We start from the raw sequence: 12,291 nt of genomic DNA, 5'->3' as shown, positions 1-12,291 counted from the left end.
TTGGAAGACACAAAACCCCTTGAAATTTGTGCTTCTATATAAATATGCTTGTAGATACTTAAATATTGCGGTCATAAATTTATTTTCTCTTATGTTGCGTGTGTCATGAACTCTTGCCTACATGAACAACAAGAATGCCAAAAAATCTCCTAAGTCTGGCCAGAAGTGCAGTATTTATACTTGAATTAAAATGAATTCCATGTGCAAGCTAAAGTAGCACTCCATCAATAAAACATTTCAACCACTGTCTGTGGTATGGCACTGAGGCATCTCTTTTCAGCTTTATCTGACACTAGGGATTTCTTGCTTTACGTAGCTAAGAATCAACAGAGAACTATTTAAAGTATATCTTCAAGTACTTTGTTTCATTTATTTCTAATTTAAAGAACTATAGGAAGACTTGGGTGTGCATGAATACATAAACAAGTATACATTTGAATTTTCATAACATAACTTCTTCACATTATGGAATTTTTGTATTATAAACACTTCCTAGCAGGTACTCACAATTTCATAAAAATGCTCCCCTTTCTTTTTCTAGATCTAAGCCATTAAGTAATTTGCTTGTTGACAGCTGGAATAAAACACACTAATTTCTAAAGCAGAGGAACATGAAAAATATTTTTTCCTATTTGCCATTCTCACTTCTCATTCAGAATGGTTTCATGTAAGTCTAGATATGTTTCAGTACTGAATCACATCCAATATTAAAATATAAACATGACTATATGAAGGATCTAGAGAGGAAAGGGAATTTGAGAATTATGTAACCAGGAGAGAAGACCCTTATTAGTAAAGAGGCTGGTTCAGAAATGGCCTAATGAAACGATTTCTGGGAGTTCACCAAGAGTAATGGGTTTAAAGTATCCTCTCCAGAAAGACCTTGAGTCTTCATTAAAAAGTATCATGGTTATTTCTCTGAGCTCCCAGAAAGAGGTGGTCCATAAGATAGAACAAGCTATTAGTAGACTGACTGATTTGAAAACACCTTGAACTGTAACTACATGCAAATACGTAGTTACCTATGTAATTACTGTACCATGCAAAATGTATATATTGTGTGTTCATTAGGGGATAGCTGAGCAAGTTACATTCTGAATGCTACACAAGATTTCACTTGCAAAGGGCTATTTCAGCATAGTCAAAATGACAAGAATATAGAGGTCCAATCTAGAAAAGATAAGGCACAAAGAATTGTAGAGACTTGTATTATCCATGGCTTTCTGTATCTCTTTGGCTACAACCAGTAGCACAGGTTCCAGACACATGAACTGAGAACAAGCAGTGCAAATGCACTGAAAACTGTTAAAAGACTAAGTTACTCTTCTACAAGGAGCCAAAGATTTTGCTTATTCCTCACAAATATTTCTGCTGTACCAAATGCCAGCACCATCATTTTATCAGTCGGATGTGTGTACTCTGTAGCTTTACTCAAAAAAACAAATAAACCAGTGCTTTTATTAGTAACTTACAGTACATAAATTCCAGTGTAAACTTGTAAAGGCATTTCTCCTTAGGGAAAAACATAATTAGTTTTAGAGTTTTCCAGAATAGTAGAGGATTGTGGGTTTTTTTAGAGGTTTCAGACATACATAGAATTCCAAACATCTATATTTATAGGTTTCAAAAGATTTTCAACAAGCCTGTGTAAAAAACCCTTCTTTTTTTCTTTAGAGAATGCCTGTTTATCATACATTTTCTTGTCCACTAACAGCATCTATCCAGACATAAGACCACTTTAGAATTACTTCAGTCATGCATTAATCATAATTGATGAAAGACTTTAGGCATATATTCAGTTTTAATAAAAACTCTTGAAAGTTATTATCCACATAAAGAAATACCTTGGAAAGTTTCACCCAAAAAGCAAAACAGAAACCCAATAATTAATAAAGAGATTATACCATCTTAAGTTTTAAATAACACTGAACAGATGGTTTAATCTAAGGGTCTGCGTAAGCCAAAACCAGCAGATTAAAAAATAGGCAGGAGAAATGGGTGCGTGTCAGGAAAGTCCATGGTTCCAGGGTTTGAACATACTATGTAGCAGGGGTATTCTAAAATATGTGGAAGGTGGAAATAATGAGGAACTGGTCTGGTGGCCTCAGACATAGAAGGTAAAAAGTAGCTGTTTATAAAATTTATCAATGCTTCTTATTTACCTTTAAATATTTTGCAAGTTTCTGAATTCCCCAGTATTCTGATGGCAAATCTGTGCCTCCTTCATGATGACGTACAGGCTGTTCTTCATCTTCCTCAGTCTCTGAGGAACTTTCACTAATATTATCAAACCTGGCTGATGTTTTACTAAAAATAAAGAACAGCATTACCCATGTTAAACAGCTATAAACTAATAAGAACAAGCACATTTTAAACAGGTATGACAACACTGCCTAGTAAAAGAACTAGAAAAATATAACTGACATTACCAAATATTAAGTATGGTGATAATTACTGTAAATACTGAAAAAAAATTAAAATTTGAAGAAAGAAGAATAAGTAACCCATACCGTTTTGAAGCTGGTTGTATTTTAGCAGATTGAGAAGAAATGCCATCGCCTTTCTTTTTGATTTTTGGAGACACAGTACTACTTCTCCTTCTATCTTCCTCAGCATCTTTTCTTGTAGCTTTGTCAGTAACATGTTTCTTTTTATTAAAAAAAAAAAATAAAATTTATATATATACATAGAACTAAAAAGATATAGTGGGACTTATGTCAGTATGTATGAGCTTATGAAACTACACAATAAATTCCATTAAAGTGTGCTGTGTCTTACCTAATTTAATAGTGGAATATTAGAAAAAATGTATTATGCTGACCTGTATGTGATACAAGAACAAAGAATAAGTATATTCATACAGACCACAGGTCCATTTGTCCTAGCATACCACCTCCAACCATGACCAGTAACAGCTATCTAGGTAACAGCAGGTGAACTATGGAAGAACATGGAAATTTTTTTTTTCAGCATATTCTTCAGAAAATTGTGATTCACACACTCCTGATTGTCTATCACTTTTGGATGAATTTGTCTTCCACGAATGTGGCTGATTGCTTTTTGAACTCACACAAACAAATAGCCTCTACCATCCCATAGTAAAGAATTTGATAGCTTAGCCACGTGTCACATGAAGAAGTCTCTCCCTTTGTTCTGTTCTGAACTGGTCTCACTGGCTCTTTCCATTTGATGCCCTTCATTCTTGTATTAGAACAGACAGTGACTATTTGTTCCCTATTCACTGCCTCCAGTCATGATTTTCTGTATCTGTCTTATTGTCCTCCCAGTCATCTTGTTTCCAGGCAGAAGAGTTCTAGTCTGCCTAGTTCTTCCACATGCTCAGCTGTTCCATACCTTTTATCATGTGGAATACAATATATCTTGCTTTCCTCATATCCCAAGAAGCCTAGCTGGACACAATCGCCTGTACTTTCTTGTCCCTAATTTACAATGCTGTGAAAACAGAATGTCCTTTCAAGCCTGGGCTGGTCATACTATCACAGTCACAACAATAAAATAGAATACTACTCATGATTACAGCCAATTTTACTACATCTAGACTGTAACAATGGCTGTGGAAAAAGATAAGCTCTTGCCCTGGAAAACCACATTTCTTAACTGATGACTGTAGGTCACATCCAAAATCTCTTAAAATATTTCTTGCAACATGTCAAATTGGCAAACTTGAGAAGAAACTTTTTTTCTGTAGGATGTAGACTTTCCTTCAGATATTCTTCTTCCTCAATTAACACATAACCAGGAAACATGAAATCAGAACAGAGTTCTGATTTCAGAAGACAAATCCAACAATACCCAATGTAAGTATACTCTACTTTTGTGTGTCCAAACTTTTAGGTAATCTCATTAGTGAAGATTGTTGCTAAGCATAGCTAGAAAAGTGGCTCATATAATATTAAATCATTAAAAATTGTAGCATAAGTAAAAGTCATCCTGATTTTCCATCCTGGATCTCTTTCGCCTCTCTCAGAGAGTGTGGTTTAGATTAGACGGTCTACTTTGCCTTGTATTAAAGGGCATTTTACACCAAAAATACGACAGTATCAGAGTCCTGGAGGATCAGTACGGCAGATGGTTACAAGATATTTCCCTGCTTTGCTGTGGAAATGACATAACAACATCAAAGTCATTGCATAACAAAAAAACCTGTGAAATCTCTTTAGTAGTCTGTACTTTCTTCTGAGAAATTAGTAGTAAATTTTGTTTTATTGCTCTTAACATAAAAATGCAAACCTATCACATGCAGTCCAATCATCAGCAGTTTAGAGAGATCTATAGGAAAATTTACTTATAAAGACAACTACTTATCTGCGGAGAACAGAAAGCCCAGCATTCTTCCACTTGATAGATGGTTCCAATTTCTTCTTTTCAATGGATCTCCTTGACACAGAACTTTTTACTTTCTCACCTACTTTCTTTTCTGTAAAATCATGAAGGCTCTGGGATTGGCCAGAGACCTTAGCCTCAACTACTCCCATACGCTGGAAATTCTTCTCATATGTTGGTTCCTTAAAAAACCTGTATTCCTAATAAAAGGAGACATGGTTTGCCAGTCATATTACTATACGAATAATGCATATTAAAACAATAAGTTCAATTGGTAACACAATTCCAGGACGCTGTGCTTAAAAATTGTTATGTATTAAATATAGAATTAGATTATAAGCATAAAATCAGATTGCTTTTAAAAGAATTAAGCATTAATCTGGAAAGTAGCTGTTACCATGTGCAAAATAAAGCTTTTGAAATAAATGAACTCAATAAATTTGGAACTTCCTTGAACATACATTAATATTGGGTGTTGTTCAAATTCTGATATATTAAATAATTTGTGACACAAGCACTTTTATAGAACCTAATTCCAAATTAGTTTTAAGATCTAGAACTGCAAAGTCAGTCATTCTGCTTTCAATGGATCATTTATATTAAAACTATTTGCTTGCATGAAGGATTAACAAAAAATTCCCACCAAAAAAAAAAAACCAAAACAAAACAAAAAACAAAACAAAACAAAACAAAAAAAAAAAACCCACAAAAAACCTGAAAATAGGTTATGATAAACTGCTAGACTTCAGGTCCAAGTAACTTAATTTGATATAGCTTAGAATTTATATAAACACATTCCATTTCAGTTTTTTACATCTTCTGTCTCTTAGGACAAAATATTGTTGAACAAATCAGATAGGAGAATGGAGCTGAGTGGCACCTACCAATCCTTCAGCTGTCTGTGTTGAGTACCACAGCTGATCAAAAATATCCAGAACAGTGAGGACTCTTGTCAACTCTTACTCTCTACTGGAACATGTTCAATTTTTACAGGAAAGACAGCGTACAACCATTAATTATTATTATTGCAGCTGTCACTACCAGATAGGTGAAGACATTCCTTTCCCTCTCTGATTCAAGGCAGTTTTAAGGAGACTGTCACAGTATAGTCAGTTTTCGACTAGCCCTTGATGTGAATCGGCTGTTCCACACTTGCTGACCCAACTGTCTCATCATAAAACAACTCATGCTAATTCTCTCATTCTGAAAGTGTACTCTAAACAGGACAATTTAACACATGATAAACAATACAAATCACAGGGAAACTGATGCTGCAGCTTGACCAGCTAAGCACATGCTAAAAAGTATGTTTCCTACAGCAGTATATGCCAACTCAGCAATTCCAAATGTTAAACAAGGCAAAGAAGATATTATAAAAATTAACTGGTTTTGCAATATATTTGTATGTGATGAGCTTTTTGAAGCTCTTCTCAGATTTCAGGTAGGCAATCTTGGAAATACAGCTTTTCTCTGCTTTTCAGAGTCCTACAGTAGAGATTTTCCCTCAGATACAAATGTTCTGCAGCTCTACGGTAGTAACTCGTTTAAATTCTACTTTTAGAATGCAGAATATACTAAACCAGCTCTTCAGCAAAGCAGTATGATATGGTATTCCTAAACCATTAAAATGGTATAATTTGTACTCTTCAGCATAAACTTATTTACACAGTCAGGCAGAACTAAGTGATTTATATGATAATTGAAGGAAAATAAAATAAATTCTATTTAGTCTTCTTTAATAAGTGTACACATTTCTTGAATATCTACAATATCTTTGTAAAAGCAGAAAACCAGTAAAGAAAGTTATGTTACCCCATTATTGATATTAACATTAATCTATATTAACATTTAGAACTGTAAATCATTGTTAAAATGTTAATGTATTTTACCTTTCAAGACCATCAAATGAAGCCAAATCATTTTGAAAATACATTAAACAAATAATTATGTCTAAAAACATTCATATATTGTCACATTTATGAAACATAAACCAATGTGCAGATATACCATAAAAAAAATACTTGTCTATGGGTCAAATAACACATTTATTGAAAACAACAATTTAAAAAGTTAGTTTCGTCACTGTTAATATAAGCTACTGTATTTGTGTGTACAACTTGAAATGCTCTGTTCTTTCTGTCAAATACCTATTTCTCAAAAAATATAAATATCAGCCCTACATCCCAGAAAACCACAACTACAGGATAAGAAAATTTCCATGTTAATTACCTCCTTCTTGCAATAATTAAAATTGCATATAAACAACCACAACAAAACTTTTTACAGATTTTAGCCTGTAATGAATTTTGCCACCACATTATTAATGTTATAACCACACTAGAAATCTGAGAAAAGTTTTTATCAGGAATGATGAAATGTGTAAAATTGAAGTGGCACTGTGTGATTCTAGTTAATATAGAGTAAAATACCTGCATCTTACATTGGATGAAGCAACACATAGTGCGTAAGCTGCAAGCTTAACTCTCAGTTCTGATATTTAAATCAGTCAGTTCTCATAAAAATGTTGGGCTATTATTTATATTTGGGTTACAAAGAATGGAGATAAAAATGTAAGTGGTTTTGATCATGGAAAAATATTGTCATAAGAAGTTGACCTTTTCTGAAAGGATATCATATTTTCCTGCTTTAACATTTCCAGTGCCTCATAGAGAGTAACACCAGAAGACAAGCAATACTTTTTAGGCAGAATTAGAAGCTGACCTCACATGTTGGATCAAAACTCATAATAAGATATGATAGAACAATATGTGAAATAGTGTATTAGTTGCTATTTACAAAAGGAACATATTTAGTAGAAACTGAAACATATCCAAAGAAAAATAACAAATGCAGTTTTTAGAATTCTTCATTTAATCACAGACTTATCTTTGGTAAAGAAAGGCTCAGCCAGGTTTATAATGTAATTTCTGACTACTGTACAATGTATGTTTGTACAAAGTAGAATATACACCCTATATCAGTAAGTACATACCTGTTTAGCCATATTTTCTACAAATTTAGGTGATCTCTCCCTTAAAAATGTGACAATATCTTTATATACATCACTTTTTCTTTCATAGTCAATGTGATCTTTACCATCTATTTGACCCTTAAAAAAAAAAAAAAAGAATAAATTTGAAATTATTCATAGTATTGCCTTATCCAGGTAATTTAATCTGCATCATAAAAAAGTGTTAAAAGAGCACAGAGGTCATATCGTACATTAAGTACATTAAGTACAGAACTCTCATGCTCAGAGTCTATTCAACTTCAATAATGTTTTGTAAAGATGCATGGATCATCTCCATGGATCCCAACAAAGGATCAAGATCTTACACAGAATTCTGCAAGTAATCACAATCAGTTAATTGTGCTGAGTGTAGTTTCACTGAAAAGAATTTATGGCTTATGGCAAACAACCAAGTAAATATGAGCTTTCAGTGCAATATAGCAGATGTCTAAAAGGATCAGGAGATAATGTGACCTGACTAGCCTCAGCTTGATGAGTTTCACCCATTAAAAACATGCAAAGTCAAAATTTCCCTGGATTTTTAACTCTTAGGAAATCAATTGGACTGATGGACTCTTCAAAATGAATTTAAGAGCTCTGTTCACCACTTAATACACATAGGGGATTATTATGTCTAAATAAAACCAATTTGTAATAAAAGAGGTAACCACAATTAAAAGTGGAAGAGTGAAATAATTCCCAGAAAGCTTCCATTGAAAGGAGAACATTCACAGAAAGACAAAAGCAAGCTATATTAGCCACACACAATCATATTACATCTCATATCAAGAGCAATGAGGCACTAGAGAGGCACCTAGTCACACAGTACCTTTAAAAAACAGTAGTGTGAAGGACATGTTTAAAGACTAAGCAAATACTGCTAGCAAAGAGTGCAGAATACCCTCATATATATATTTACCAAAAAAGTCCTCCACATATATGGGAAAACGAGCATGCATTCATTACTGTGCCTTCCCATCCTGTACCAATAAACTAGCTTGGCAGATCTCAATACCACAGCCTCAATACTGCTACCCTAAACCTGACTGATTCTTGATTTTAGGACATAAAAATATTCATTACTCCATGGTATCATTTATTATTACTTACTCCATTTAAAAACACTCCTGCTGTGCTGCAAGTGATACACAAAGGATCAGTGTCATGTGGGTTGATGACTAAGTAACAAATTTCTCCATGCACTTGTCTCCAGGGGGGAGCTCGGCATCCATTAGAGAACACGTAATCTGTAACCAATTAGCATTAGTGTTTTTATCCAGTTTTAAAGTATTTTTAATAGTTATTCTTGATGATTAATATAACATGTATACAAATCAAATTTCCCCAAAAGTATCTTACTCTCAGGAATTCATACTGTTAGGAATTAATCATGCAAAGCTCTTTGACCTGTGGCCCAATTCAACCCAGAACTGCAACTGTGCTTAGCACAGGATCAGGGACTCAGTTCACTTCCTCTACTACTTCCACTGAAGATACCCATATAAATGGAGACTATTTCTGTACGTAAAGGCTGAAGAACAGCATTCCATATCTGAAAATACTTTTTATTTTACTGTATAACTTCAAAATAGAAATAAACGCTTTAAACACTTAAAATTTATTACTGACATTAATTTAGCAAATTTCACACAGAAGTCAATTATCATAGAATCATAAGATAAGTACTTTAATGAGGTTATATATAAGCATGAGACATGATCAGATCTGGACCTGATGTATACTCCAGTGATTCCAGTACTGTATCTTCTCCTTCCCCAGAGAAATTCTTTAGAAGATTCACTTCGTTATTTACAGCAGCTGGATTTAGTCTTACATCTCTGCAATTAATAGAAAATAGGTTAAAATGTATTCATGAAAAGGATGTACTCAGAAAAAAAAAAGAGAGAATATTACATGATTTTTTCTTTTACACTGTGTCTTAATAGTAGCAATGAAATCTAGAAATGGACCATCTTCACTTGTTTTTCTTAATTTTATCTGTTAGTTTAAAATAAAAATAAAATTTTAGTTCCATAGCTAACATGAAGTCCTTGTAATTTCGAAACAGGCTCAATGTAATATGCTTAATATGCTTCCATGAAGAAATAAACATCTCCTTGAAAATATTTAACTTCGTTGTTTGTACAAATGACTTCAATTTGCTACCAAAATGCAAAACATACGCAATAAACAAACCACACTCACAGGCACACAATTCCATAGCCACACCTACAGCAAAATCTTCAGGAGAAAAAAAAAAATACTATTTTTTCAATTACCTAGTGAACAGTGAAAGTTATTTCAATAACTTTCTTTATGTCACACCAAAAGCACACACTGTGGGTTGAAACCAATCTAATTTAACAATAAAACAAAAAAATGCTCTGGCTGATATGCTTAGTTTCCAATTGAAATGCACTTACTGTGAAATTTGTTTCAAAGAACTATTAAGCAGTTGCAAATCCAGCTGATGAAGAAGAAGAAAGATTTTCATTTTCACCTCTGTTTCAGGGTCACCACCTTTTTTCACTTTCTCAAGTAAATGCAAGATGGACCTATCTTCTCCTTCAACAGTCCCATATTCAGGGCCAAGAATTTGTACTATAGGATCTCTGTTAGCTGTCAACACGAAACGGAATCATACAATGTGATACTGTGTTTAAATCTATTAGGCAAGACAAACACTTTTTATCTTTCTCACAACAAGATTAAGACTCGTGCAACAAAGAGGTGAATATTATATACTTCCCCTTATCAACAGCCACCTTCCCCAAAAATATGCCTGGCTGATCACAAAAAAAACCAGGAAATCAATGGATTTAAGTCACTGAAAATTGATCATTTTGGAAATACGATTTAGTGTTAAAGAACATCTTTAACGTTTTCCAGCAGCATTCCCAATGGCCCCATTACTTCCTTAGTTATGCCAGCTGTTCTTTTTGGTAAACAGTGACATAACTGCATGTCAATGGGTTTTACAAAACCATTTTGCTCTGTTCAGCAAATGAAGTCCCATGCATCTGTGAATGTCTCTGCACAATACCCTATCCATACTATTCTTCCATGTTATTCATTGGCCGTGACAGGACCCTGGATTATTAGATGGATCTACTGTTTGATCCAGTATGAGCATTTATATTTTAGTATTGCAAATGTAATTTCCAATTACCAAATTCCCAATTTTGAAATTTTCCTACTTTTTTCTAATTTCCCAATTACTGAATAATATTCCTAATCTCTTCTAGGTATGAGAGGAGGATATCCAGTTTAGCATATCAAGGGTCTTCTCGCCAATTTGAAAATATGACACACTTGAATATTTGGACTTAAGTATGACACACTAGAAGTACTCAGACCTTTATTTTAAAAGCCACTGTGAGAAGAACCTGGAAGTGCTCACTGTGAACCTTGTGCAAGTAAGAATGTCTTAAGCATGTAAGATTTTCTTTGGCTATTTTTTAAGGATGTAACATTTTGAAAGAAGGTTAAACTACAAATATATGAAAACTTGCTATTAGCCTCCAATAAGACATTCCTTTTCAGAAATCTAAACCTACTGCCTGCTGCAATAGCTAGGATATTACTCAGTATGTGTTAATTTGTAGATGACATTCAACAGTTTTAACTTTATTCCAGATTTCTCTGTTAGCGATTTCTGTGAAAACGAAAGAAGCATTCAGTTCTTTATCAGCCCTTTTAGCCACCTTCCCATATATTTAGAATGAAGGCATGCCTTTCTGCACATTTCATAAACATGAAGAAGACACAGTTTTCAGAAGAAAAGATTAAGAAAACAAAAGAAGAAAGGAAACCTTCAAGGCACGCCTGTACTTCCTTTAACTTTTTTTCCATAGCAATTTGTAACACGCAGGACAGCTGGTCAAAACTACGAACTCTGAGAGTTGATTTCGTAAGGAGAAGCAATGACTGGCCATCTTTAGCTCTGGCTTCAGACTGAACAGTTGCTTCACTAGAAAAATTAAATTACATCCTTTTAGAATAAGGCCTTTAGCAGTAAATTTTAGAGAACAATCCCAAATGTTACTCAAGCTTCACATGATAAAGCATATACAATTTCTTTAAACTGTATTTTAGAGAACTTGCAAGGTAAACCAATTTATTCACTTCAAATCTGCAGGTGGATGTGACCAAAAGAGGCTGGGAACCCATGGAGAGCCTGCCTTGGAGCAGTGGCAGGACCTGTGACCCAATGGAGAGAAGAGCCCATGCTGGCAGGATTTGTGACCCCATGGGGGACCCACACTGGAGCAGTCTGCTCCTGAATGGCTGCACCCATGGAAGGGAACCACACTGGAGTAGTTCATGAAGAATTGCAGCTCATAGGAAGGACCCATGTTGGAGTTCATGGAGGACTGCCTCCTGTGGGTGAGACCCCAAGCTGGAGCAGGGGAAGGGGGTGAGGAGGAAGGAGCATCGGAGACAATGTGCAATGAACCAACAGCAATCCTCAGTCTCCATCCTCTGTGCTGCTTAAGGGTGAGGAGGCAGAGAAAATCAGGAGTGAAGCTGAACTTGGGAAGAAGGGAGGGGATGTAGGAAAGGTGTTTTAAGATTTACTTTTATTTCTCATTATCCTACTTTTGATTGACAATAAATTAAATTAATTTCCGTCAGTCAAGTCTGCCCATGACAGTAATGGGTGAGTGATCTCCCTGTCCTTATGTCGATCATGGATCTTCTGTCATATTTTTCTCCCCTGGCCAGTTGAGGAGGGAGAGTAGACAGAGTGGCTTTGGTGGGCACTTGGCATCCAGCCACACAGGAGCCACTCCTAACATTAACATAAATCACAGGGTTACTCACTGTTAGATGCTTATTGTAAAAGCCTTAGGAATAGAGAGTATAAGATGTATACATCACTAACTAAATGGGTCTGTATCACATCCAAGAGAGAACAGTCTCAAACTCTTGGAGGG

At 34.6% G+C, this 12,291-nt stretch overlaps 1 protein-coding gene across 1 annotated transcript in view; it reads right to left on the bottom strand.

Moving 5' to 3' along the window:
- Nucleotides 1-2,162: 2,162 nt before the first annotated feature.
- Nucleotides 2,163-12,291, bottom strand: part of LOC104405598 (armadillo repeat-containing protein 4-like) — a gene marked incomplete at its 3' end in the record, with an annotated part of 10,559 nt that continues 430 nt past the window's right edge. The window contains exons 2-9 of the mRNA XM_010014346.1: nt 11,167-11,324; nt 9,778-9,973; nt 9,086-9,192; nt 8,465-8,601; nt 7,337-7,453; nt 4,431-4,544; nt 2,511-2,647; nt 2,163-2,307 (exon numbers count right to left, since the gene is read on the bottom strand). Coding sequence (XP_010012648.1) covers nt 2,163-2,307; nt 2,511-2,647; nt 4,431-4,544; nt 7,337-7,453; nt 8,465-8,601; nt 9,086-9,192; nt 9,778-9,973; nt 11,167-11,324 — 1,111 coding nt within the window. The remainder of the gene's footprint in view (nt 2,308-2,510; nt 2,648-4,430; nt 4,545-7,336; nt 7,454-8,464; nt 8,602-9,085; nt 9,193-9,777; nt 9,974-11,166; nt 11,325-12,291) is intronic.

Source organism: Nestor notabilis, unplaced genomic scaffold (assembly GCF_000696875.1).
Source record: "Nestor notabilis isolate BGI_N333 unplaced genomic scaffold, ASM69687v1 scaffold16295, whole genome shotgun sequence".
NCBI classification, from domain to species: Eukaryota; Metazoa; Chordata; class Aves; order Psittaciformes; family Psittacidae; genus Nestor; species Nestor notabilis.
The sequence above is the reverse complement of the archived record's forward strand: the minus strand, read 5'-3'. Positions and strand labels throughout refer to the sequence as shown.